Source organism: Hipposideros armiger, unplaced genomic scaffold (genome assembly GCF_001890085.2).
Source record: "Hipposideros armiger isolate ML-2016 unplaced genomic scaffold, ASM189008v1 scaffold_195, whole genome shotgun sequence".
Classification (NCBI taxonomy): Eukaryota; Metazoa; Chordata; class Mammalia; order Chiroptera; family Hipposideridae; genus Hipposideros; species Hipposideros armiger.
Genome location: NW_017731545.1, coordinates 2,238,445 through 2,264,441, shown reverse-complemented (window position 1 = coordinate 2,264,441; position 25,997 = coordinate 2,238,445). Strand labels below are relative to the sequence as shown.

The 25,997-nt window shown below is 37.5% G+C and overlaps 1 protein-coding gene across 7 annotated transcripts in view; it reads left to right on the top strand.

Moving 5' to 3' along the window:
- RALGAPA2 (Ral GTPase activating protein catalytic subunit alpha 2) overlaps positions 1–25,997 on the top strand; it is a 367,104-nt gene that overhangs the window by 116,836 nt on the left and 224,271 nt on the right. For all 7 annotated transcript variants that reach the window (XR_002125215.1, XM_019653128.1, XM_019653124.1 and 4 more), the window contains exons 11-15: positions 8,137–8,304; positions 9,370–9,507; positions 12,267–12,415; positions 16,641–16,752; positions 22,545–22,782. Coding sequence is in view for 6 of the 7 variants with exons in the window: in XM_019653128.1 (XP_019508673.1) it covers positions 8,137–8,304; positions 9,370–9,507; positions 12,267–12,415; positions 16,641–16,752; positions 22,545–22,782 (805 nt within the window). In the remaining variant the exon portion in view is untranslated. The remainder of the gene's footprint in view (positions 1–8,136; positions 8,305–9,369; positions 9,508–12,266; positions 12,416–16,640; positions 16,753–22,544; positions 22,783–25,997) is intronic.

The window sequence follows — 25,997 nt, the reverse complement described above, 5'->3', positions numbered from 1 at the left end:
GTGAGTCGTCGGCGCCGGCGTAGGCAGCAGCAGGGCTACAGTGGGCTGACGTAAAGCTACCGTGAGTGGCCAGCAGCCGGCATGAGTGGCCGGCAGCTGGTGTAAGCTGCCAAGAGCTGCTGTGAGCGGCTATCCAGTGGCCGGCGACCAATCTGCCTCACTTCGGAAGAGTGCAATGATAATACTAACATGGGCCAATGAAGCGGCGTCCTCCACAACTAGACTGAAGAACAAAAGGACGACAACTTGTCTGTTCCCCTTCCCCAATTCCCCAATAAAATGTTAAAAAAAATGTTGAATGAATTGGGCTACAAAGTTTCACCTTATCTGCCATATTTACCTGACCTCATGCCAACTGACTACCACTTCTTCAAGCATCTTGACAACTTTTTGCAGGGAAAATACTTCCAAAACCAGCAGGATGCAGAAAATGCTTTCCAAGAGTTTGTCGGATCCCGAAGCACGGATTTTTAAGCTACAGGAATAAACAAACTTATTTCTCATTGGCAAAAAATGTGTTGATTGTAATGGTACCTATTTTGATTAATAAAGATGTGTTTTATGATTTAAAATTCACGGTCCAAAACCGCAATTACTTTTGCACCAACCTAATACACATCCAGCCATATATAAGGTAACCTTTTCATTGTATTCTCTCTTTTACCTTCTCTTCTGCATTAGCCATCCTTTTGTGTCTCCAAGCTTCATTCTGCATGTTTTCTTCTGATGTTTTCTTCAGCTGTGTCTATTCTGTTTCACCCCATATACACTGTATTTTTAATTTTGGTTATTTTAATTTTCAATTCCATTTACATACCTTTCTGATACTTTATCTAGATATCCTATATGGTTAAGCTATTATTATTTTTATTGTGGCTTTGTTAATGTTGATTTCTCATATTTCTGATTTTTATTAATATGCTGCATATTGTATTAACCAGATTGCCCATAAAAATAATTTCAATTTTATTGGTTGTTGGAAAAGTCATGACACATTTTTGCAACGAAAAGCATAGAAAAAAATACGTCATGACTTTTCTGACAACCCAATATTATGATTTTATTTTTCTTCAGGGAGGATTTATATTTGCTTTCTGGGAGGAGAATAACATGGTATACCTTGGTGTTGGATTTGGGTTGCATAGTTGTCTACATTTGTCAAAACTCATCAAATGGTCCACTTGACATTTGTGCATTTCATTGTTTATGAATTCTACCTAAAGTATGATGAACAAAATTTTGAACTCCAGCCGGTGATATACATGATGAAATGTTTAGGGGTGAAATGTACTGATGTTTGCAGCTTTCTTTGAAATGCATAAAAAATAAGGTGCATTTCATTGCAGCTTATTTACAGTAGCCAAGACATGGAAACAACCAAAGTGTCCTTCCATAGATGATTGGATGAAGAATATGTGGTATACACCAAGACACATTATAGTTAAAATGGCAAGGATTAAACACAAAGACAGAATCCTAAAAGCATCAAGAGACAGGCAGCAGGCTACTTACAAGGGTGCCTCCATAAGAAAATCAGCTGACTTTTCTACAGAAACTTTGCAGGCCAGAAGGGAATGGTAGAGGGAATTCAAAGTGATGAAAAACAAACACCTGCAACCTAGATTGCTTTATCCAGCAAGGCTATCATTTAAAATTGAAGGAGAGAGAAAGAGCTTCACAGAAAAGAATTTTTAAGCTAAGGGAGTTTATTGCCACCAAGCCAGCATTGCAGGAAATGTTAAAAGGGCTTCTTTAAGCAGAAGAAAGAGGAAAACAATCTAACTAATGAAGACCAGGAACACAAATAACAAAATGGCAATAACTATGCACCTATCAATAATCACATTAAATGGAAATGGATTAAATACTCCAATCAGAAGACATTGGATGGCTGAATGGATAACAAGATCCTTGCATATGCTGTATACAAGAGACTCACCTCAAGTCAAAAGACATATACAGGCTGAAAGTAAAGGGATTGGGTAAGATATTTCATGAAAATAGAAATGAGAAAAAAGCTGGAGTAGCAATACTTATAGCGGACAAAATAGACTTTAAATTGAAGAATATAATAAAAGACAAAGAAGGGCACTACATAATAATAAAGGGATCGATCCAACAAGAGGAGATAACCCTAGTAAACATCTATACACCTAACATAGGAGCACCTAAATCTATAAAACAGATTTTGACAGACATAAAGACAGAGATCAACAGTAACACTATCATAGTAGGGGACTTCAACACACCACTGACAGAAAGGGACAGATCATCCAGACAGAAAATCAATATGGAAACAGCAGCCTTAAATGCACATTAGAACAGTTGAATTTAATTGATATTTTCAGAGAATTTCACCCCAAAGCTACAGAATTTACATTCTTCTCAAGCACACATGGAACACTTTTAAGATAGATCACATGTTAGACCACAAAACAAGTCTGAATAAATTTAAGAAAATTGAAATCATACCAAGTGTCTTATGATCACAGTGCTATGAAACTAGAAATCAGTAACAAGAAAAAAAACTGGAAAACACACAAATACATGGAGGTTGAATAACATGTTACTAAATAATGAATGGGTCAAAAATGAGATCAAGGAAGAAATCAAAAGATACCTCGAGACAAATAAAAATGAAAACACAACAATCCAAAATTTTTGGGATGCAGCGAAAGCAGTCCTAAGAGAGAAGTTCAAAGCATTGCAAGTCTACCTAAAGAAGCAAGAAAAATGTCAAATCAACAGGTTATCCTTACACCTCAGGTATATGGTAAAAGAACAGCAAAATAAGCCCAGAGGGAGTACAAGGAAGGAGATAATAAGGATCAGAGTGGAAATAAATGAAACAGAGACCAGAAAAACAATACAAAATATCAGTGAAACCAAGAGCTGGTTTTTTGAGAAGATAAACAAAATTGACAAGCCTCTAGCCAGATTCATAAAAAAAAAAAAAAGGAGAGAGAGGTCTCAAATTAACAAAATCAGGAATGAAAGAGGAGAAGTGACAACAAAAAATTTTAAGAAAATACTATGAGCAACTATATGCCAACAAATTTGAGAATCTGGAAGCAATGGACAATTTTCTAGAAGCATACAACCTTCCAAGGCTAACTCAAGAAGCAGCAGAAAATCTGAATAGACTGATTACTACCAAGGAAATTGAATCAGTAATCAACAAGCTCCCAAAAAACAAAAGCCCTGGACCAAATGGCTTCATAAGTGAATTTTACCAAACATTAAAAAAAAAAATGTATCACCTATTCTACTCAAACTATTCCAAAAAATCCAGAAGGAGGGAAAGCTCCCAAACTCTTTTTATGAGGCCACTATAACCCTGATCTTAAAATCAGATAAAGACATTACAAAAAGAGAAATCTACAGGCTGATATCCCTGATGTATATAGATGCAAAAATCCTCAACAAAATATTAGCAAAGAGAATTCAGCAATACATTAAGAAGATCATACACTACGATCAAGTGGGGTTCATCCCTGGAATGCATAGTTGGTTCAATAGCTGTAAATCAATCAATGTGATGCACTGCATCAACAAAATGAAAAATAAAAATCATATGGTCATATCAATAGATGCAGAAAAAGCATTTGACAAAATCCAGCTGCCATTTATGATAAAAACTCTTAGCAAAGTGGGAATCAAGGGATCATATCTCAACATAATAAAGGTCATATATGATAAACCCACAGCTAACATCATATTCAATGGGAAAAGCTAAAACTATTCCCTTTAAGATCAGGAACAAGACAAGGCTGTCCACTTTCTCCACTTTTATTCAACATAGTTCTGGAAGTTTTAGCCACAGCAATCAGACAAGAAAAAGAAATAAAAGGCATCCAAATTTGTAAGGAGGAAGTAAAATTGTCATTATATGCAGATAACATGATACTATATGGAGAGAGCCCCAAAGACTCCACCAAAATACTATTAGAACTGATAAATGAATTCAGTAAGGTAGTAGGATACAAAATCAATATTCAGAAATCAGTTGCATTTGTGTACACCAATAACAAACTATTAGAAGGAGAAATTTTGAAAACAGCCCCATTTACAGTTGCTTCAAGAACTATAAAATACTTACAAATAAATTTAATCAAAGAAGTAAAAGACCTGTACTCAGAAAATTATAAGACACTGAAGAGAGAAATTAAAGAAGATACAAATAAATGGAACCACATACCATGGTCATGGATAGGAAGAATTAATATAGTTAAAATCTCCATATTGCCTAAGGCAATATATAGATTCAGTGCAGTTCCTATCAAACTACCAAGGGCATTTTCACAGAAGTAAAAAATATAATCCTAAAATTTATATGGAACCGTTAAAGACCCCGAATAGCCATGGCAATCCTGAGAAATAAGAACAAAGTCGGAGGTACCACTACCTGACATCAAATCATACTACAAGGGTACAGTAATCAAAACAGTATGGTATTGGCATAAAAACAGATACATAGATCAATGGAACAGAATAGAGAACCCAGAAATAAATCCATTCATATATGGTTACTTAATATATGACAATGGAAGCAAGAATTTACATTGGGATAAAGATAGTCTATTTAATAAATGGTGCTGGAAAAATTGTACTGACACATGCAATAAATTAAACTGGATCACCTCCTTATGCCATATATGAGAACAAATTCAAAATGAATTAAAGACTTAAATGTAAGACCTGAAAACGTAAAACTCCTGGAAGAAAATATAGGAAGTAAATTTGCAGACTTACCCTGAGTAAAATTTTTACTGATATATCTCCTCGGGCAAGGGAAGTAAAAGAAAAAATAAAGATATGGGATTACATCAAACTTAAAAGCTTTTTTTCACAGCAAAGGAAACCATCAATAAAACATAAAGGAAGCCCTCTAGCTGACAACCCCCCTCCCCCAACGCCCCACTCCTCCCCCCCAATATCATATCGGGTAAAAAGTATAACTATTGCACTGTGTTGTACAGCTGAAACTAATTCTAAAAAATGTGTATTTCACAATAAAAAAAATAATAAAAACAAACAAAAAAAACAAACGTAAAGGAAGCCTACTGAATGGGAGAAAACATTTGTCAATGATATATCTGATAAGGGGTTAATATCCAAAAATTTTTAAGCACTTATGCAAACTGAACACCAAAAAAACAACCGAATTAAAAAATGGGCAGAGGATATGAAGAGACATTTCTCTAAGAGGACATACAGATGGCCAACAGGCATATGAAAAAACGTTCAACCTCACTAATCATTAGAGAAATGCAAATAAAAACCACAATGAGACACTACCTCACTCCAGTCAGAATGGCTATCATCAATAAATCAACCAACAACAAGTGCTGGTGAGGTTGTGGGGAACAGGGAACCCTGTTGCACTGGTGGTGGGATTGTGGATTGGTGCAGCCACTATGAAAATCAGAATGAGGTATCTCAAAGAACTGGAAATGGAACTACCTTATGACCCAGCAATTCCACTCTTAGGTATCTATGCAGAGAAACCCAAGACGCTAACTCGAAAAAGTATATGCACCCCTATGTTCATTGCATCATTATTTACAATAGCCAAGACTTGGAAATGCCCATTGGTAGACGACTGGATTAAAAAAGTTTGGTACATTTATACAATGGAGTATTATGCAGCTGTAAAGAGGAATGAAATCTTACCATTTGCAACAATATGGATGGACCTAGAGAACATTATGTTAAATGAAATAAGTCAGTTGGAGAAAGACAAATACTGTATGATCTCACTTATTGTATACGTGGAATCTAAAGAACTGAATAAAGGAGCAAAGTAAACAGAAGTAGTCTCAGAGATATAGAGGAAGAACTGATGGTTGCTAGATGGGAGGGGTGTGGGGATGAAAGAAGGGGAAGGGATTACATAGCATAAATTGATAACTACAATATTGCCACAAGGATATGAAAGACAGTTTGGGGAATATAATAAATAATGTTGTAAATATTTTGTAGGGTGTCAGATGGTCACATGTCTTGTTAGGAAGACAACCTCATGGACGGTGTACATGCTTGACCAGTGCAGTATACACTTGAAGCTGATCTTGAATAATATTGTATGTCATCTGTAATTTAATATATATATAGTCACGGGATATGGAGTATAGTGTGGGGAATGGAGTCAATGAAATTGTAATAGATGTGTATGATATGGGGGGGTGGATTGGGGAAGGGGATTGTCACTTTGTAAGGGATGAAAAGTGTAACTGGCATTGTTTTGTACACCTGAAATTTAATAATAAAATAAATTTATACATCTGGAATTTATAAATCATTTAAAAAAGAAGAATATGTGGTATATATACACAATGGAATACTATTCTGCCATAAGAAAAGATGAAACACTGCCATTTGCAACAACTTGGATAGATCTCGAGATTATTATGCTAAGTGAAATAAAGCAGACCGAAAAAGTCCAGAACCATATGATTTCACTGCTATGTGGTATATAAAACTGAAAAAAAACAAAAGAACAAGACAAACACATGAAGAAACAAAAACTCATAGACACAGACAATGGTTTAGTGGTTACCAGAGGGTAATGGAGGAGGTAGGTGGTAGATGAGGATAAAAGGGATCAAATATATGGTGATGGAAGGAGAACTGACTCTGGGTGGTGAACACACAATGTGATATATAGATGATGTATTACAGAATTGTACACCTGAAATCTGTGTAACTACTGAAATTGTCACTCCAATAAACTTTAATTTAAAAAACAATAAAGAAGCATAGATAGAGGGGTGTATTGACCTATGTTTAAGAAAGCAAATATAACAAATGTTAATGGTAGAATCTAAGGGATGGGTATATGGGTATTATTCACCGTAAAAGTCTTTCAACTTTTATTTTTTTGTATGTGTGAAAATATTTGTAATACAATTTTGGAAATGAAATTAGAATGGGACATCAGTGTATATCATACTCTTCATTGTTTTGGTCTTTCTTGCAATACATATTAGAATAGTTAATACATTGTTATATTGCAATTTTGTTACAACACAAACTCCTCTATTCTGGAATTTGATGGGACATGAGCACCCACCTATAGAGATTTATGTATTGTGTGAAACCTTGTCACATTGAAATCTGCTTCTAACTGGATTCTGAAGGATGAAGCTTTATGATGGTATTAAAACAAATCTCTGAAACTTGAGATCAAGACCTGGATTCATTGTTTGCTAAGTTTATAAACCTGTGAAAATCTCTCTGGTGTTCTGGGTCTCATCTTAATTCCTCATCTATGGAATTAAAGCATTCATTGGAGTGTTGAGTACTTCTTCATGTTCACCCCTCATACAGAAATATTGCATAAAGCTGATACTAAAAAGGCAAATGCATTTTCCCTTTACATTTTTGAAATCTTATTACATGAAATCAAAATTTTCACATGTGAATATGTAAGGTGATTCTTTAACATTAAAAAGTTCACATAAATATGCATAATGCTACAACTGGCCCGTGCTCTCATTAACATTGGTATCTATACTCAGCAGTGTGCTGGTAAATGTTGAACAACTGGCTCTCAGAAAAGAAGGAGGGAGGGAGAGAGGAAGGAGAAAAGGAAGGGAAAGGAAGCAAGAAAGACAAGGTAAAGGCAAAAAAAGAAAAGACCTGATTGGTATCATTTGCAAACTTCTGTGGTGTAAATACTTTCACAGTAGCCAATTCAAGCTACTAAAACGATGTCACTGAACATGAAGTTGGGAAGAGATGTGACAGGTGGCTGCAACTGGCTGTACTGGTATGTCTGTTGTAACCTATATCTGAATTATTGGGAAAAGCTCCCAGTTGTACAATTATTATTTATATAGCCAATTAAAATATCTGTACAGGTCTGCATTTTGGTTATTTTTGTGGAAAAATATTCAGGATATAGAAGTAATGTTTAAATTGTATTATATATTCTGGCCCAATTATGAAAATTCCTTTTTTCCTCAGATAAGTTTGGTGTGCAAAAAAATATGTGTCCCTGTGTAGTATACTCACCAGCTGTATATTTCAAAGGAAAGTCTGAAATTGGTTGTGGTGATTGGAAATGTCTGTTAGTGGCTCTGTAGTGACCTGAGCTTGTATGTAGTTAAAGGGGGTTTTCTCTTGTCATTTTAGGCATTTTTGTTGCCTTCCTGTGACATAGCTGTAACAAGGAAAGTAGTTCAAGTGTATAGGAAGTGGATACTCCAAGACAAACCTGTGTTCATGGAGGAACCAGATAAAAAAGAAGTTGCCCAAGAAGATGCTGAAAAATTAGGATTTTCAGAGACTGGCATCAAGGAGGTAATATTTTATCACTTGTTTCAGTTGGGAGTGTATATATTCTAGCAACATTTTACCTGCTTAGTCAAAGGTCCCAGTCGGTGGGACACAGGCAGGTGGATCTGGTTTGTATCACCTGCGATACTCTCTTGTGGTTGAGCTCCTGAAGACATGCCTCAGTGAGGCTGCTTGTGTGCTCTATTCAAGATCATCGGCTCTCTCCTAATCCTCAGGCTAGATCCACATGTGCATTGCATCTTCATTATACACCCTTGCATGAGAGTTGTTTAATAAATCATCATATTTTACACATCTCTGTATGAGCCTAAAAATGTCACTGCCTTATCGTTGACATGTTTAAATAAATAGCATTTGAGAAACTAAATTTAGAATGTTTTGGGAACGTTTTCTTGTGTAGTGGCCTATTCCAATGGCAGTCGGGATGTTACACACTTGAAAGGACTAACTTAGTAAAGAAGAGTGTTGTCTCCACCAGAAGTAAGCCTCACTGTAGGGCTGGATGCTGTCTTCAGAGACTGGTAGTGTCAGAATGGACCTCTTTAGTCTGTGTTCAATAAAGCTACAGTCTAGATTAATCTAAAACGACAGAGTGGGACCTCTTCCTGAAACACAAAAGAAGCTTAAGTCATATTTATATTTCTGGCATGCTATTTTGAAATCTAGTCTGAGAAACTATTTCTAAAAGTACGTGTTTGTCATAGCAATTAACAACTAACATTTAAAAATATTGGTAACCACAGGCATATCATTTTAAAATATCTATTACATACTTTTGATTTTGGTGAAATCATTTTTAATAACTAGTCAGGAGCAAATGGAATTAATCACACATTTTAAAGGTCTATGTTACGTGCTCATTCAACCATTGGATGTTTGTTTATTTTTTCAGTAGATGTTAAATGACAGGCACTATTTTAGGTGTTAGAAGTAGAGTGGTGAAGAAAATGGAAAAAAAAAGTTGCCCTCCTAGAACCTATATTTTTGCAAATTCTGGTGAATTTAAGGAATTAAATAGATGAATGTGTGCTTCTTCCCTCTCTGTTAACTGATTGTTATTTTCTAAAGACCACGTCTGAAAGTTCTGGTCATAAGCGATCTTCCAGTTGGGGGCGAACATACTCCTTCACCAGTGCTGTGAGCAGAGGGTGTGTGACAGAAGAAGAAAATAAGAATGTGAAAGCTGGGGCTCAGGCTATGCTGCAGGTATGTGGCCAACCAGACAGAGACATAAAGGCACTCAACTGGAGTCAATTTGAACTTTATTTATTGGGGGTAACATATAAAGTATGGTGATAGTTGTTTTTGCCTTTTGTCAGTAAACAGCTCTTAAATTCTCGTTCTAAGTTGTCTTCCTGATTTCTCACTTTATATTTGTAAAGATTTTTTTTCTAGTCAAAGGAGACATATGAACTGTTTGCAACTTTTTTAGAAGGATTATACAATGAATGTGAAATGATTGAGATTTAAATCTTAAAAGTATCTTCTGAACACAGGTAATTAGTTACCTAAACTCTAATTTGCAAGTTAAGTGTGGTTGACTATATAATTTTATAAGTAATATTTCTCTTAAAAATTGCCTGTGTTTATGAAGAATGATGATTAATGCAATAACTTTTAGATATTTATCTGAATGAATTTATGAAATAGAACTGATACCATTTGGGAACATTGGAAAGAACATCTTTGGCTCATCACTTAATCTCCTCTAGACCTCAGGATTTTATCTCGAAAATGAGGAATGGGAAATTACCTCTTGGTCCCATTCAGCTTGAAGGTTGTTAGGAGTATAAGCGAAAATACAGGGTGCTTCCCCTTCCTCCACCCTCTAGCACCCCATCCTGCATCCTGTCTCCACATTTACAGCTGTGTCCAATTGGGTCTCCTACACAGAGGACAGGCATTGAGTCTGGGGATGGCATGCATGTTACCCAGTCTTGAATGACACTGTGTTTCTATCACCTGTCTCTTCATAGGATTTCTTATCATGGAATCCTTTTATGTTTTCAGGTTAATTAGTAGCTTATACACTAACTTACGAATTTTTGCATTTTTCAGTGAAAATCAACTAATTTGAAATTTTAAAAAAATCAGTATGGTTTTACTTGAGTATCTTCAAAGAACTTTGGTGCAGCTCATAAGTATAACCCCTGTACCCACCAAAGAAATGCTTGCGGGAGTCCCTGCCCTGAGGTCCTTGGTAGCCCCTTCTTCCAGGTGGATACCATATTGCCATTGTTAGCCATCCCAGTGTTAGCTTGTTAGGGGTTGCAGATATAAGTTGTCTCTGTGGGCTCAGAAGAGTGTTATTTTTTTATGTTTTCTGAAAGGATAAGTTACATCTAGTTGGCTGAACCAAGAAAAAAATAGTGCTATAGTTTTTAAAACTATTTGGTTTGGATTTAAATAGCTGTTTTTGTACTCATTGTATCCAGTACCTTGGCCCTTTCCTTGGTTCATTAGGGAAAAGTGGCCAAATGGAGTTTTGTTGAGATAGTACTCTTATATAGTTGCTTTTGACAAGTATGATATGGACTTATTAATTTTGTTTATTTTTACTTTAACGTATACTAACATGGTTACAAGAAATATTTAGGTAGTTGCCATTTTGATTGTTGTTTTTTTTATAAAGTAAAATGAAAGAAGTATAATATATGATGACTTCTTAATTTTATTTGAGAATATGCAAAAGTTTCAAATTCAAATCAAGAAGCCAAATACATTGAATTTAAAATATCTGTATTGCAATATATCATCTATGCATACTTCCTTAAAAAAACAGTCACTAAAACTGCTCAGTTTCTTAGTAAAAAAGTTCTTTGTTTTCTTTTTTCTTACTTGAAAGCTAGAAAATTCTTCATCATTGCTGTTATCTATTATCAACTATTAATTAGTAATTCTTCCTAGAAAATTAGTACATGATATGTTTTTAGTATTACATAAGATAATCTTAGAGTCTGTCAACATTTTAGTTCACCCATTTGACTTTTGAATATATGCATTTCTCCCATCAGTTTATGTATCTGTTTTGAGATACTGTGTTAATGGATTTCATCCACAGTAGATCCATCTTCATTACCAGACTGACAACTCAGAATTTCCTAAACTGAGGGGTTGCTTGTGTCATCTGTCTAAATGGTAGCACATTGTTATTTTATTGCAGTGCCCCTAAGCAGTAATTTCCCACAGGATAGCCTGGGTCGGTGCTTCTCACAGTTTTCTACTGAACTACCCTTAATGGTAGAGGACAGTGAACTTGTATCTTAAAGGTCTGAGACAGAGTGTAGAGTGGTAGGCTGATTACCTAAATTTTTTTTTTGAATCTGTTTTTATCTTAAGAATTCACTTAGGTTTTATATTCAGTATAGTTCCCATATTTAAAATATATGCTCCCGGAGGATGTGTAATGTCAATCATGTGGCTTTGGCTATTTCCTGGCAGCCACTGCACTGCTCCTAGAGGTGCACACACCCTTGTGGGGTGCTGCTGGCTGTGCTTCCTGTCAGCAAGTCTTTCACATGTTGGGAGATTCAACAATAAATAATCAGATAGTTCTTTCCAGCCACTTTATGACCACAGCTCCTTTTCCTCTCCCCTTCTCCCACCCCAAAATTTTTCATCCAAAGGTTGTGATCCTGTCTTATCTTTTTCTCTCTCGTTTTAAGGGAACGTCAAAAAGAAGTCTTCAAAAGATTTTCTGATTCATAAAATTCCTGAAGTTACAATATTATTATGTAATAGTAATTTTTCCTAAGGAAGTTCTTGCAGGTGTCTCAGTTTTTAAGTGATTCTAAGAGTTGAGCAAAAGAAAAACTTGAGTATGTGTTGGTATCACTTGCCTTAAGTGAAATAACTCAAAGGTGATTCATTGGCAAAGTAAAATTAGTATCATTAGTCTTAAGCAAAATTTGTTCAGATGTATATGTTTAATAATAATTTCTAATGTAAAATTTGTTGATTATAAGGTATTCTTGACAAACGCTGCAAATGTCTTTTTGCTGGAACCATGTGCTGAAGTTCCCACGCTCTTGAAAGAACAAGTTGATGCTTGTAAAGCTGTTTTGATTATTTTTAGGCGCATGATAATGGAGCTTACAATGAATAAAAAGACATGGTAAGATTATTTCAAATTAATTAATATTACAAAACAGATGTTTCTGTTTTCAACATAATTAAAATGTTACAACCTCCACTTATATGGCTTTACAAAGTTAACAATAAGATGATCACTCTTTTGCAATAGTTCCTATGAATTATGAAGAAAGTATCTATTACTTTGATGATTCATTTATTTTCATTATTGGTTTTCAAAATGTTCTTGAATTAAGAATAAATAATCATATTACTTTAATAGATTTTTTTCCATTTTAAAGTGACATCAAACAGTTTTGTGGAAAAGCAGTATAACTGGTGTTTTATAATATCATTCTTCATAAGCCCAGGAGAGTTTGTTAATTGCTCCAAAATGCTGTTAACTGACTTTTATTGCTTAAAACTTGAAGTTTTAAATTCATTTTGGAAAACCAATCATTTTAAATGATAAATTGTCAGAGTGACTGAACAAATACTGTAGTGAAAAATATAATGGTGTTGTTAAAACATGCTTATGCAAAGTGTTTTCATTTTTACCTTTCACGTTTGTTGGGTGTTTTTATCATATCCATAAAAGGTAAACAATGCATTATGCTTTTTCCGTGCCCTTCTCCCATAATGAGTATCTTCACATCACTCCAGTTTCTGAGGTATTTTAGAGGTTCTCAGCCACAAACCAGACTCCTCAGAGCTACTTTCCACTCTGTCTTCTTAATGCATTGGAAAGGCAACCCCTCAGTTCTGCTTTGAAAATGTCTCTCTTGTCCACCCTTTGCATGTTTCTCCCACCCAGCCACCTTCCTCAAACAGACAAGCTGCCCTCACTGCTTGCCTAGCTGTGGTCAGCACTCCTCTCAGTGTTCTTTGGCCTCAGCCTTCAGTCCACTGAGGCCACTGCAGACCAGCACTGGTGGCACACTTCCCTCCTGGAAATCCTTGGTAGGTCTTTGTTACCAAGCCTGTGTTCTAGATTCTCTTTCTGGACGTCCTTGAGTCAGCACAAAGGGTGCATTGGAGGGATCTGTCTGCAGGTGGTGAAAGCTGTAGAAATGAGGGAGGACTGAGCTGGCAGGGGCCTCTGGGTCCATCCAGTGCAGCCCTTTCTCAGATGAGAGAAGGGTGGGCCTAGAGGAATCCTGTCCTGCAGAAAGTTCACTAATACAGAAACGGCAAGTATCACAATGATTATTTAAGATTTAAATTCCACTGTCATCTTTTTCAGACCTTAAAACTTAGCACTCTTTGCCAAGAAGTAATTGTTAAAGCTAGAAGTATTAGACAGATGGACGATACGATTTAAGCGAAGTTAAATGATGTGTCAGTAATATTGAAAGTGATGAGAAATGCTAATGCTACTGTGCTTTCAATTGAAATATCTGCTCCTTGATACCACAGTTATATCAGTAGTATTTTTTATGTTTTTTTCTTTGAAAACTCTGAATTCAGTATACTATTGTATCAGTAATATTTTGATATTTTTCATAATTTTTTGGTGAAAATTTTAGGAAATAAAATTAAGCAGTTCTTTTTAGTAATTTAATAATTCCAAAATTTCTAGGTAAAAATATTTAAAAAAGACAAATTATAGAAACAGATGACAATACTCACCAACAAATTGTCAGTAGAGCATAGAAAAGGATTTGACCTGTTTCCCTAGCAGATTTTTTTACGTATTTTAGTAGCAGACAATCCTTTCCCTTTCTTTCCTTCCTCTTTTCCTCTCCCCTCCCTTCCTCCTTTTGTCCAGTAAAGAACGACCAAGCTTCTGTTATGAGGATTTGGGTAAACTAGACAGATAACGTTCCTGCCCTCATGAAGTTTCCATCCTCATGGACCGAGAGGCATAATGAACACAGAGGCAATTTCAGTAGTATTAAGTGCTAAGGAGAACAAGGAGGCTGGGGAAGGGGCCTGTGTGGAAGGCAGGGGAGTGTTTTTCTTCAGGCCTGCGGGAAAGCCTTCCAGAGCAGAGCCCTAAGGGAAGGGAGGGAGGAGCCAAGGGGAGGTCTGAGGGAAGGAACAGCAGGTAACCAGCGCAGTGTGCTCCAGGCTGGACAAGGTGACAGCCAGTGTGGTGGAGAGGACAGAGGGAGAGGGGGAGTGGGAAGGGATGAGGCAGTGGGCCAGCCAGAACCAGGATGCATGGGGCCTTTGCAGGCCGCAGGAAGGACCCTGGCTACTGCTCTGTGTGTAGCAGTGTGACACACATCTGATTTATGCTTCCAGAAGATCTCTCTGACTGACATGTAGAGAAGAGACAGGGCAGTGGGTGGAGCACAAAGTCTGTGGCCAGAGATGATGGTGGCTTAGACCAGGGCTGTAGCCAGGGAAGTGCTAAGAAGTGGTCCTAAGACTGTGAATACTGGTACGTGAATGAGCAACAATGCCATCTGTGTGAGATAATGAAGACAGGATAAATAATAAAGAGTGCAGGGAAACCCTGTTCCTTTGCCAACACAGGGATAGCTCATACGTGTAATTTCATGTGCTCTGATACAAGTTTGTTACACTCTTTGCACTTCTCCTTTGAGGAGGAATGACCAAAAGTCAGTGTTTTACAGAATAGAAGGGAACAAGCTGAAGTCAAAACTGTTAGGAAAGATTTTTCCAAACTGGAGACAATTTTTCATCCTCATTTTCTTCCAGAAGACTCTGCATGTATTTCCAAGCTTTCATAGGTTCAGAAATGGTCTTATTTGTGGTCTTAGTTGAAATTATTACATCTCTTGTTCTCATCATGTTCACAGGATGGGTATGTAGCCATTCATGTGGAAAGAGTCATTTTTTTCGTTGTCTTAAACATCACAGTAATATGAGCAGGCAGTGGTGACATTGGGGGCTGCCTTTCCTTCCACTTGTGACAGGTGCCTAGGGACCCTGAATTTGGTGAGCCACAGGCTGTCTCTAGCTCTGCGCCATTCTTTCCTCACTCTCTTTTTCACAGTTGCTCCATGCACATGTGCCCAGATCTTTCATGACTTGATAGCTCTTCTTAGTCTGTGCTCCAGAATTCACAGGCAGTGTATAGCACAAGCAGACTGCACAGAGGGCAGTGAGAATGTATGCCAACAGATAACCCCAGGATGAAAATCCAGTGGGGTCAGCTGCAGATAGGGCAGGGAATCCCTAGAGGTCATTAACCATGAGAAGTTTAATGAGATTCAATGTCATGTTAAGAGAAAATACTGTCCCAGTATGCAGAAATATGAAAAAAGTGTAAAGGAACTATGATTTAGAGATTATCTGACCTGGACAAGATGACTGTCCAGTTCTCAATTTTATCATTAAAGAGCAGTAAGGCCAAGGGGAAAGATAAACGAATGGTTAGTATGTGAGACCGTAAAGGAGAAGTTAAAAGGAACCGAGGTGATTTCCCTCAGAAAAAATAGACCTCCATTATATACAAAAGATAATGTATTATCCCCCCCCCACCCCCATGGGATTTGGGAAAAGAAAAAGTGAGCAGATGCTCTGATATGAATGTAACTTAGCTGTAAGAAAGAAAAAAGGCTTTTGGTTATGTGAAAGAATTTATTACTATTATCATAATTAGTAGTGTTATTCTGTATTTCTAGTGCTTTATTCTCTTTAAAGACCTTTTACATAAAAAAAAAAAACCTCTTCTGCAAGGGACACTGTAACTGAGATGTCATGATTGCAGCTGTCTCAGTTGTGCCTGTGGTACAGTCAGGATATTTCAGGCACAAAGCTCCACGCCTCAAAGTGGGCGGTGGTGACATTTCCAAACCTCCCTACTTTTACGAGCACTGTGGAGTTCAGTCATACTATGATGCTGACTGCGTATCTCCCCAGAATGAAGACCAGAAAGTCGGTTTTATTTTTTGTCACAAAGATAGATAAGGAGACTATACAGGTTAAGTAAAATAATGGATGTGGAAATTCAGTGGTGCTGCATAAGTTCAAATAGGCACAGCTATTCACTGAGTACCTGCCACAGTTGGATAAACAATCTTGTCTCCCTTTTTGTAAGGGGAAAAAATCAGGCTAGGATGATGCCTGTTTTATCCTGCCTGTTTATGTGGGCATAGGAGGCTTATTTTTAGACTATAAGACAACTTATTTTGATAAAATATGGTATTATATAATGGGCATTCAGAGTTTTAATACTTTTGAGTAATACATGTTTATCAGTGTTGCTGAATTCTTAAAAGAATTTCTTGTACCTATAAATTAAAGTGATTTGGTGATGTGATTAATAATATGAGCTTTTATTTTCGGTGGCCCAGGGAACAGATGTTGCAAATACTACTCAGGATAACAGAAGCTGTCATGCAGAAGCCAAAGGATAAACAAATAAAGGACTTGTTTGCCCAAAGCTTGGCAGGGTTACTGTTTAGGGTAAGTCTTTTTTATTAAAACACTGCAAATGCAAGAAATGAATCAGATTTTACAGCAAATTTGTTTTAATCACTGAGAATTTTAAGAGTAAAATTAAACTTAACTTTAAATTTCTAGAAATTTAATTAGACATTTTCCTTCTTAGTTTTGTCCTGAAAGTTGTAATCTATTCTTTACAATTAGTTCATGGCTTCTTTTAGGCCTTCCTACCTCTCCACCATCTATTTTCTCTTTTGATTTGCTTGCAGTTGGTAGAAATTAGGAAAATGACAAGAGCTGATGATGGCTTTGGTGGAAGGCCAGATAGATTTGAAGAGATAAAGGATGAACAGAAGCATGGGAATGGGAATAAGGTCAAGGAGCAGTTCAAGCTAGAAATAAAAATGCAAGAACCGTTGTTGTGTTGGGCAATTATGTTTAAACATACAGACTGAATGGGATCACCTTGGGAGAGAATATGTGTCATAGAAGGAAGAGGGCTATCGCCATGATTGGTGGAAGAGAGGAGCCAGCCAAAGATGCTGAGGAAGAGTGGCCAGGGAGATAGGAAGGAAACGAGAGGTGCATGTGTCCTGGTGCCTGGAGAGGAGTATTGGGTAAGAGGAGAACAGCCAGTTTGACCATTGGCTTCGATGATATATAGGTGGTTGAGAATGTTTTAGGAGAATGAGGCCCACATGGAGAGGATGGAGGAGAAAATGAGAGCTGGACCGTGGAGGTAGTAAGCATACTCAAGGCTTTGTAGAGGTATTGATGTGGAAGGGAGATGGAAAATGGAGCTACCTGGAATGGGCTGCATGTGTGAAGGGCAGGTTTAAGGTGGCTGGTATACCGTAAAGTATGTTTGCTTTCTAGTGGGGATGGTCCAGTGAGGGAGAACAAGATTATCTTGGGGAGAGAGAGAACTATAGCAGTAAAGTCTTGGATAAGGTGAAGAGGACTGGGCTGGCCTTAGGTGGGAGCAGAGAGCCAAGGAGATGGCTCTGTTTCTTGGCATCTCACATGATGAGAAGGATCAAGAACACTAGTAGTCTGATGTTGCCCTGAGGGGAATAGAAAGCAGATGATAAATAGCTGCCTGGGAAGTGGAAGTTTTAAGGGTCCTGAGGGCGATAGCCTATTGCAACTGTTAGAAATCACCAATATTTATGGAATGCATAGAATTTATGAAGCATTTCTGAAAGGGAACAGTGTGAGAGAACTCGGGGAAAATGTGACATTCTACATACATAAAGGCATTAGTAAGTACAATGGATGGGACTGGCTTTGAATAATTTGATAGGAGAAAGCATAGTAGATCATGAGCTGGAATGGACAGTTACCGGGAGAAGTTAACTTCTGTCCTCAGTTACCATGAGGTGGTTTTGGACGATATATATTAAGAGCATATCTAGAATACAGGTAGGATATGGAAGTGAAGGTGATAAAAAGAAATTAGTTCTTTAAATAAAGCTAATTAATCCCATTGTGATACAAGAGAACTCAACTGTTCATAGCAATTTTTAATAAATTTGATCTTAACTGGATGAAAAATGTATGAGAGGCTACAGAAATAATTGGCATGTATTCACTTGCCTCCTGAATAGTATAATGTCTTGTACTCTGGTTGCCTTGCCAAGTTATTAGATATATGAAGTGGTCTACACATCCTTTTGTGAGTGTCCAACTTGGCTGTGCTCTTGCCTCAAGGATGGCACTGACCACTTGCTTGGCTGCCCTCCTGGAGATACAGACACTGCTCACCTTGCTCTGATTCTCATGGAGCATCTCACTGTTGGCTCCTTCCTGGTCTCCCAGTCCTGATGGGACTGGGCTGTCAAGTGACATGGACTGAAGCAAGGCTCCTACTGGCGGGTGCTTAGGCCTTATTCCTCACCAATTACTTGGCCCTGCAACTGTGTGTGTTGGAATTAGAGTGAGAACTCACTGAATTAAGTAATTCAGACTACTGTGAATTGTGTTTTTTGTTTGGTTGGTTGGTTTTGGTTTGGGGGGAAAATCTACCTCATTAAAGGAGAAATCTTGTCAGATCTTACTTGAAGATTAGTTTTGAGTCAGAGGTTATTAATGATTTTGATGTTGTTGTTATTGTTTTGGCAATAGTTAGATAGATCAAGAAGAATACTTACATTAAGAATTAGCCATAAAATAATGGAGAGAAGCTGAACATTGGGGATTTAGATTCTAGGTTCTGATCCCAGCTCTGGTTACGTCTGTCTGTGTGGCCTTGAGGCAAATCACTTCACCTTTCTGAGTCTCTTCCCTAATTTGTCACTATCAGGAAAGGATACCTTCTTATCTTGCAGCGTTGTCATAACAATGAGAGTGGATTCATTTGGGATGTATGATGATCTTCTGTGAGATCCAGTGGGGGAGAAAAATGTGAAAGGTGTGGATAGAGCTGCCAGGCAATCAAGTGGGCATCATCTTAGTCCCATACTGAAATTAAAATGTCATTTAATTATTATTATTATTATTTTATCTTTTCTGTTAGGGTTGGGTTAGGGTTAAGATTAGGGACATGGTTAGGGTTAGGGTTAGGGAAAGGAACAGGTTTAGGGTTAGGGTTTGGTTTGGGGACAGCCTTAAGTTTAGGGTTAGGATTAGGGACAGGGTTAGGGACAGAGGTAGGGTTAGCTTTTTTTTTTTTTTTTTGTATCATCTAATTATTATTCATTCATGTAGACTGTCTACAACAGCTAGATACTTAATTTTTTAAAATTTGAGGAGACTATTAAAGGGGACAGGAAATTTTAAGTTGCCATTATCCTTTTATCTTTTACTAATTTTTCATTTAGTGAAAAATTTAGTTTTTTTTCTGTCAGTAGATAACTTTGAGTTGACAAATTTTCTTCAAATGATAGTTGAGTTTTACTTAGTTTAAATATTTACCAAATAATGGTGATTGCCATAAATGATGTTTTAATATTTTGTCAGTGCTAACTGTGACCTATGCCTGAAGCCGGAAATTTGTACTATGGTCCTTCTATTTATTACTTTAAAATTGTGTAGTCCCCTAAGTGTGATGACTAGAGAAATGTATGTAGAGAGTGGCTGGTTAGGAAATGTATGTAAAAAACGGAGCGATTTGCTAGTAAAGATGTTTTTTTTAATACAGCTTCTATACTGAGATGTGTTTGATAAAACATGAATTTTAGTGCTAAAGGAACCTTGAAGATACTTTTCTCCAGCTTTTTATTTCTAATGAGAAATATGACTCCAGAAAAGCCAAGTAAATTGCCCAGGTCACAAACCAAGATAGCAACAGAACCAAGAGTCTGGGGCTCTCTTTCCCTCTTTCTTTTAGAAAAGGGTAACTTATTAAAATGGTGCCCTGTCTTCATGTCCAAAGTCCAAAGATGCCACTTGTCACCCGCTGACTCTTATGATTTGCTCTGTGGCGAAGTGTTGTTAGTTGTAAATTATGATGATGATTCAACAGGTCTGTGTACATATACGTGAGATTGCTAAGATGAATTTTATAAGCTGCAGTAAGTCGTTGTTCTGTCCTTGTTTTATAATTAGCCAATAAAGTGAAGCCAATGCTAGATTCCCAATATAGGGCATCTTACTACACCAAAACAATTGCTTTTAAACCTGAAACTAGTGATATAACCAAATATGAGTCTGAGTCCTGGTGACATTGTCAGCCTCTACTTAACTCTGTTAAGATTATGTTTTTGATCTACTGTTTATTAATTTTATTGTATATATGCTCCTTGTGGTAATGGCTTCAAACTTATTTTGAAAACAGGAGTATAAAAATGAATAAACAGAAGCTAGTATTTTAGTCATAAAAATATATAATAAATTATTAACAAATGATAAATTTATTTTAATTCTTTATTTTGCATTGTTCTTAATTTTTAAAAAATTAATTCATCTTAAAATCAGATTTTAACTATGAGTGTTTAAAAACCTTATTTTTCAATGTACTTCATTAAGTTAGCTCAACTTTAACATTTTTACCCCTTTAAAAAGTATAATAAACATGAATTGAAACATAGGAAAAAAGTACATTGCGTAAGACTCACTTATATATGATTTTTCAAGTAGTCAAAACACACCTGCCTAATTACAGACTGTTTACTATTTCTCAAAGTTTCCCTATGTGTATGTTAAAGAAAAATTTCTTTTAATTAAAAAGATTCACCCCTATTCCATTCACATCACAGCTCCCAGTGACAGTGGGAGTCTGTTTGCAACCAGGTTAGGAAGAAATATTTGCAAGTTGGCACCTTAACAAGTACATTTAGCTCTGACAACAGATCAAGGAAGTTACACAGATTTTGGATATAAAGAATCCTCTACTAAGATTAGGGAAGCATCTGGGGCATATCTGAGATGGACTTGGCACTTTTTTCAAGGGAGATACATTTTGATTTGAATTTTAATGGATGTGAAATATTTTGACAGAGGCAAGGAACTGGGCAATTTCAAGGTAAGGAAATATCCAGAATATATGCGTAATTGTCTTGTAGGGTTGCCCATGTGACCAGTTCTAGTGCTGTGGACCATAAGAGTAGAGGAGGGACAAAGGGAAATTAATTGACTCATTAGGAAAGGAGCAATAAGTATGCTAATGGGGGAAATGCTGAGAACTGTGGGAAACAAAAGCTACTTACTGGAGGCTAGGAGTGGGGTGGCAGGCAGGGACACCTTGGAGGAAGTGATGTCCAAGTTGTGACCTGAAAAATGCGTGAGAGTTAAAAGAGGCCAAAGGGAGGGAAGAGAGGGAAGTAGCAGGAGAGACCAGGTCTAGGAATTGAAAGAATCTCAATGGAAGAAAGTGAATTCATTTTACTGTTATGTTGTATTATAAGTGCCTGCAGAACATGCAGGTAGAGCCATCTAGTAAGCAGATAGATAGATACATCAGGAAACCATCAAAGAGGCCTGGACTGAACCTGGAGATTCAGAAGTCAACAGTACACAGATATGACTGGAGCCGTGAGAATGGAGACCAAAACCTAGGCAGAAGATGGGGTGGCATGGGAGGGAGAGCAGAGCAGTCCATTGACTGGGAGATGAGGAAGTGCAGACGGAGTGAGTGTGGAACATTCTTACTAGAAATGTGGCTTTGAAAGGGAAGAAAAGGGGTTCTAGCCTAGAGGGGGGAATCTTTGTTCAAGGGAATTTTTTTTTTCTGAAGATGAGGAAGAATTGGAGCATGTTTAAATGCTGGCGGGAGGAGCTGGGGAAGTAGGATGGATTAGAGATAAAGGAGAGGAAGGGTTAATGGAAACACAGAGACTTGGAGGAAGGGATCCAGAGCAGAGCTGGGGACAAGTGTAGAAGAGCAGGAGCCCCTCTTCCCTTACAGCCTGCAGGTGGAGGAGAAGCTGGGCGATTGCATGGGTCTTGTGGGCAGAGGGTGAGGGCATTTTTATTAATAGGTTCTGTTTTCTCTGACATCTACAGTGAGTTCATCTCTGAAAAACCAGGGAGGAGTTGGTGGGGTTGAAGTAGCCACTGTAAAAAATGAGGGAAAGAGCTGTCTCAGGAAAGAATAGTTGTACAGAGAGCTTTGTCTTCTCCCTAGTTATGCCAGGACCAGCCACTGACCCTAGAATAATTTTGAATCAGTATTTTTTTCATGATGATAACTAACTTTACTGTAGCTCAAATCCTGATTACAACTGATTAAAGTTTTAAATTAAAAGAAAAACAATATACAAAGCACTTTTTATTTTAAGATTAATTTTATTAATAGTAATTTAAAATATTTTGTTAAAAATTATACTTCTTCCAAATGAAGATGATGTATTCTCTTGTTGGTTGGTTGGTTTTAGACGCTCATTGTGGCTTGGATCCGAGCAAACCTCTGTGTGTACATTTCTCGAGAGCTCTGGGACGACCTCCTTGGTGTGCTGTCCTCCCTTACAGAATGGGAGGAACTCATAAACGAGTGGGCCAACATCATGGACTCCTTGACAGCAGTGCTTGCGAGAACAGTTTATGGAGTTGAGATGACAAACCTACCTCTGGACAAGTTAAGTGAACAAAAGGAAAAGAAACAACGAGGCAAAGGTATTTCCGCTTTTACAGGGTAACACCAGATATCTGAGACATCAGGGAAGCAGTGTGTATTTACATATGTAGGCTATTAATGTGTGAAATTTCATAATAAACTGAACCAAACATACAGGCAGTGTCTTTAATGGTGACGTTAAATTGTGTTTCATAGCACTCTGTTCACTTAATGAGGTTGATGAATTTATGAAGAGGCTGTGGAAGAAGAAGGAAGATGAAGGGGAGTACTAGCAGTAGTAGAAAAAACAATAATAATAATGGCTAGTGCTTTGTTCGTGTTTTTTTTTCTTTACCCGCATGGTCCCCTATGAAATAGATACTACTATCCCCATATCACAAAAAAACTGAAGAACAGAGTCCATAGTGATTGACTCATTCAAGATCACACATAGCTGAGAAGTGGTAAAGCCAGAAATCAAAGCCAAACAAGTCCAACTCAAGATGCCACACTATTGAGACATATTCTACTGCCTCCCTAGGAAAGGTGGGAAAATTCTGAATGCTTCAGATGAGAGTCATTTTGGCTTTGTTATGTTTCTTGGTAAAAACTGTTTTGAGACCTAGAGTCAGATCAAGGTGGAAAACATTAATGGTGGTTTCTTTGGGGATGACAATTTGGCAGCCCCTGTATTCACTGTGGCACAGTTCTTGAATTAATTCATTTGTATACTCCAACTAATTATGTAAAGATTTTGAGGCAGCTCATAGAGATATCAATAATACAGTAGATAAAATACATAAGGACATCAGGGTGTCCTTGACATGAAAGCGAGTGGAGATACAGGCATGGTTAAAATGCCAAAATGCATGCCAAAGAGCCTCATATACTTGCTGGGGAGGTGAGAAGGAGGCAGCCTTGGATTTGACTCTTATCTTCACTGGGTGACATCAGAGAATCACAGTGTACAAAAGGTAAAAACAGTCCACTTGCTTAGGTGATACATAGCTTCTGGTCTTAAGACCTGATAGGAATTTCTTCCCCAAAGGCTCATAAAGAGTACATTGCTTGCTGTAGTAGATGACAACAACAGTAGCCTTATTATAGATTGTGTCAGTTAGCTTTTGCTGTGTGACAAATCATCCCAAAACACAGTGGCTTAAACTAACAACCATTTATTTAGATCATGCTTTTTATGTGTTGGCGATTTGGATTGTACTCAGTTGGGAAGTTCTTCTGCTGATTCACTCCTGTATTTGCAGTCAGCTAGACTGAAATCATCAGCTCGGCAGCTATACATCTGTGGGTTGGTTGGCTGTCAGCTGGGGCAGTGGGGGCAACTGGGCCATATATCTTTTATCACCCAGCAGGCTAGCCAAGGCTTAGGGTTCCAGGAGCAGGAAGTAGGTAAGCCCACATTTTCAAATGCACTTGAAATCTGCTCTCTCAGTTTTGTTGCCAAAGTAAGTCATGTGTTGAAGTCCAGAGTCAGTGTGGGAGAAGACAAAAGAGGATGTGGTTACTGGGAGGTGTGAACCAATTACATGATTAATTAACCATAGGGACATGTAAATAATGTGACTGGTTCTTATAGTATCTTCATTGCAGTCTGTGAGTGGCTTACCAAAGCACCAGTTAGTAAAAGCAAGTTAATAAGCCAAAACAAAGTAGTTTAAGCACATGACATTCCAGTGGAACAGTTTAATGCCAGTTTAGACTGTCTAATGCAATGATTTTCTAACATATTTTAGAAGCAGATCCTTTTTTCTCCCCTTTTGAAACAATAAAGAGTCCTTCCTAAAATGTATATTAAACCAGAGATTTGGGAATGAAATAGGGTCAGGGAGTCAAGAGCCTGGGCTCTTGGCCTCTGTAGCAGCTCTGAGGGCCTTTGTGTAAACTCAGAATCTAAGAGGATCAAGATGCTTTTAGCCAGGAACTTGGCTCCCTAGTTCACAGCCTAGGGAATTCTGAGAACCAGAAGACTGGTTCTTAGCCTAGAAGAAAGGCTATCTAACTAGGGGTGACTTTCAGGATATAGTGGGAGTTGCTGAGACAGGAAGTAAGGATTTTTTCAAACTAAGTACATTCTCTGCCTCCTGAAATTCCTTTTTTTTTTTTTTTAAGATTTTTATTGGGGAGTCGGGGAAGGGAAACAGACAAGTTGTTCTTTTGTTCTTTAGTCTAGTTGTGGAGGATGTCGCTTCACTGGCCCATGTTGGTATTATCATTGCACTCTTCCCGGGTGAGGCAATTGCTCACCGGCCTTTGGACGGCCGCTCACGGTGGCTCATGGCAGCTCATGAAAGCTCACACCAGCTGCTGGCCAACCCCACTACAGTCTACGCCGTTGCCAGCGACTGATGGAAGCCCAGCTCCAGGTCGAGCTGTTGTTCGCCATCTCAGCTATAGAGGGCGCAGTGTCACTGGCCCTCATGTGGAATCTGAACCGGGGCCCTACTGCTCAGAGCTGGCATCCCAAGCCAACTCCTAACCAATGTGCCACTCCGCCAGCCCCTGAAATTCTTCCCCCCCCCTTCATTTCTGAAGGATTTTTTTATTGGATATATAATTCTAGGTTGACAGTTCTTTTAGCTCTGTAAAGAGTTCATGCCATCATCTTTTGACTTGCATAACTTCTGATAAGAAGTCTGCCATTCTTGTTTTCTGTATGTAATGTTTCCATTTCTATGATTACCGTTGAGAGTTTTTATCACTGGTTTTTGGCTATTTTGTTATGTTGTGCACTGGTGTGGTCTTCTTTGTGTTTTTCTACATGGGTTTTATTGAGTTTTTTCAAATTTAGAAAATTTCAGACCATTATTCTATTAAATATTTTCTCTCCCTATCCGCCCCCAATATTTCCATCTGGCACTGTATGTGTATACATGTATGTATACATATATGCATGTATATATCAATACACACATACATAAATATGCTAGACTGTTTGATATTTTACAATGATTACCAGTATTCTTCTTCCCACCCCTCCCACCCCAATCTTTTCTCTCTTTCTCTCCCTTTTTCTCTGTTTGCTTCATTTTGGATAATTTCTCATATCTTCATGGTCACTAATCTGCTGATATCTAATGTGCTATTAATCTTTTTTAAACTATTTTTTATCATGAAATACACATTTTTTAGAATTAGTTTCAGCTATACAACACAGTGCAATAGTTATACTTTTTACCCCTCAAAGTGACAACCCCCCTCTCCCAATCTGCCGCCCCACTTCCCCCCAATATCATACATATCTATTACAATTCCCTTG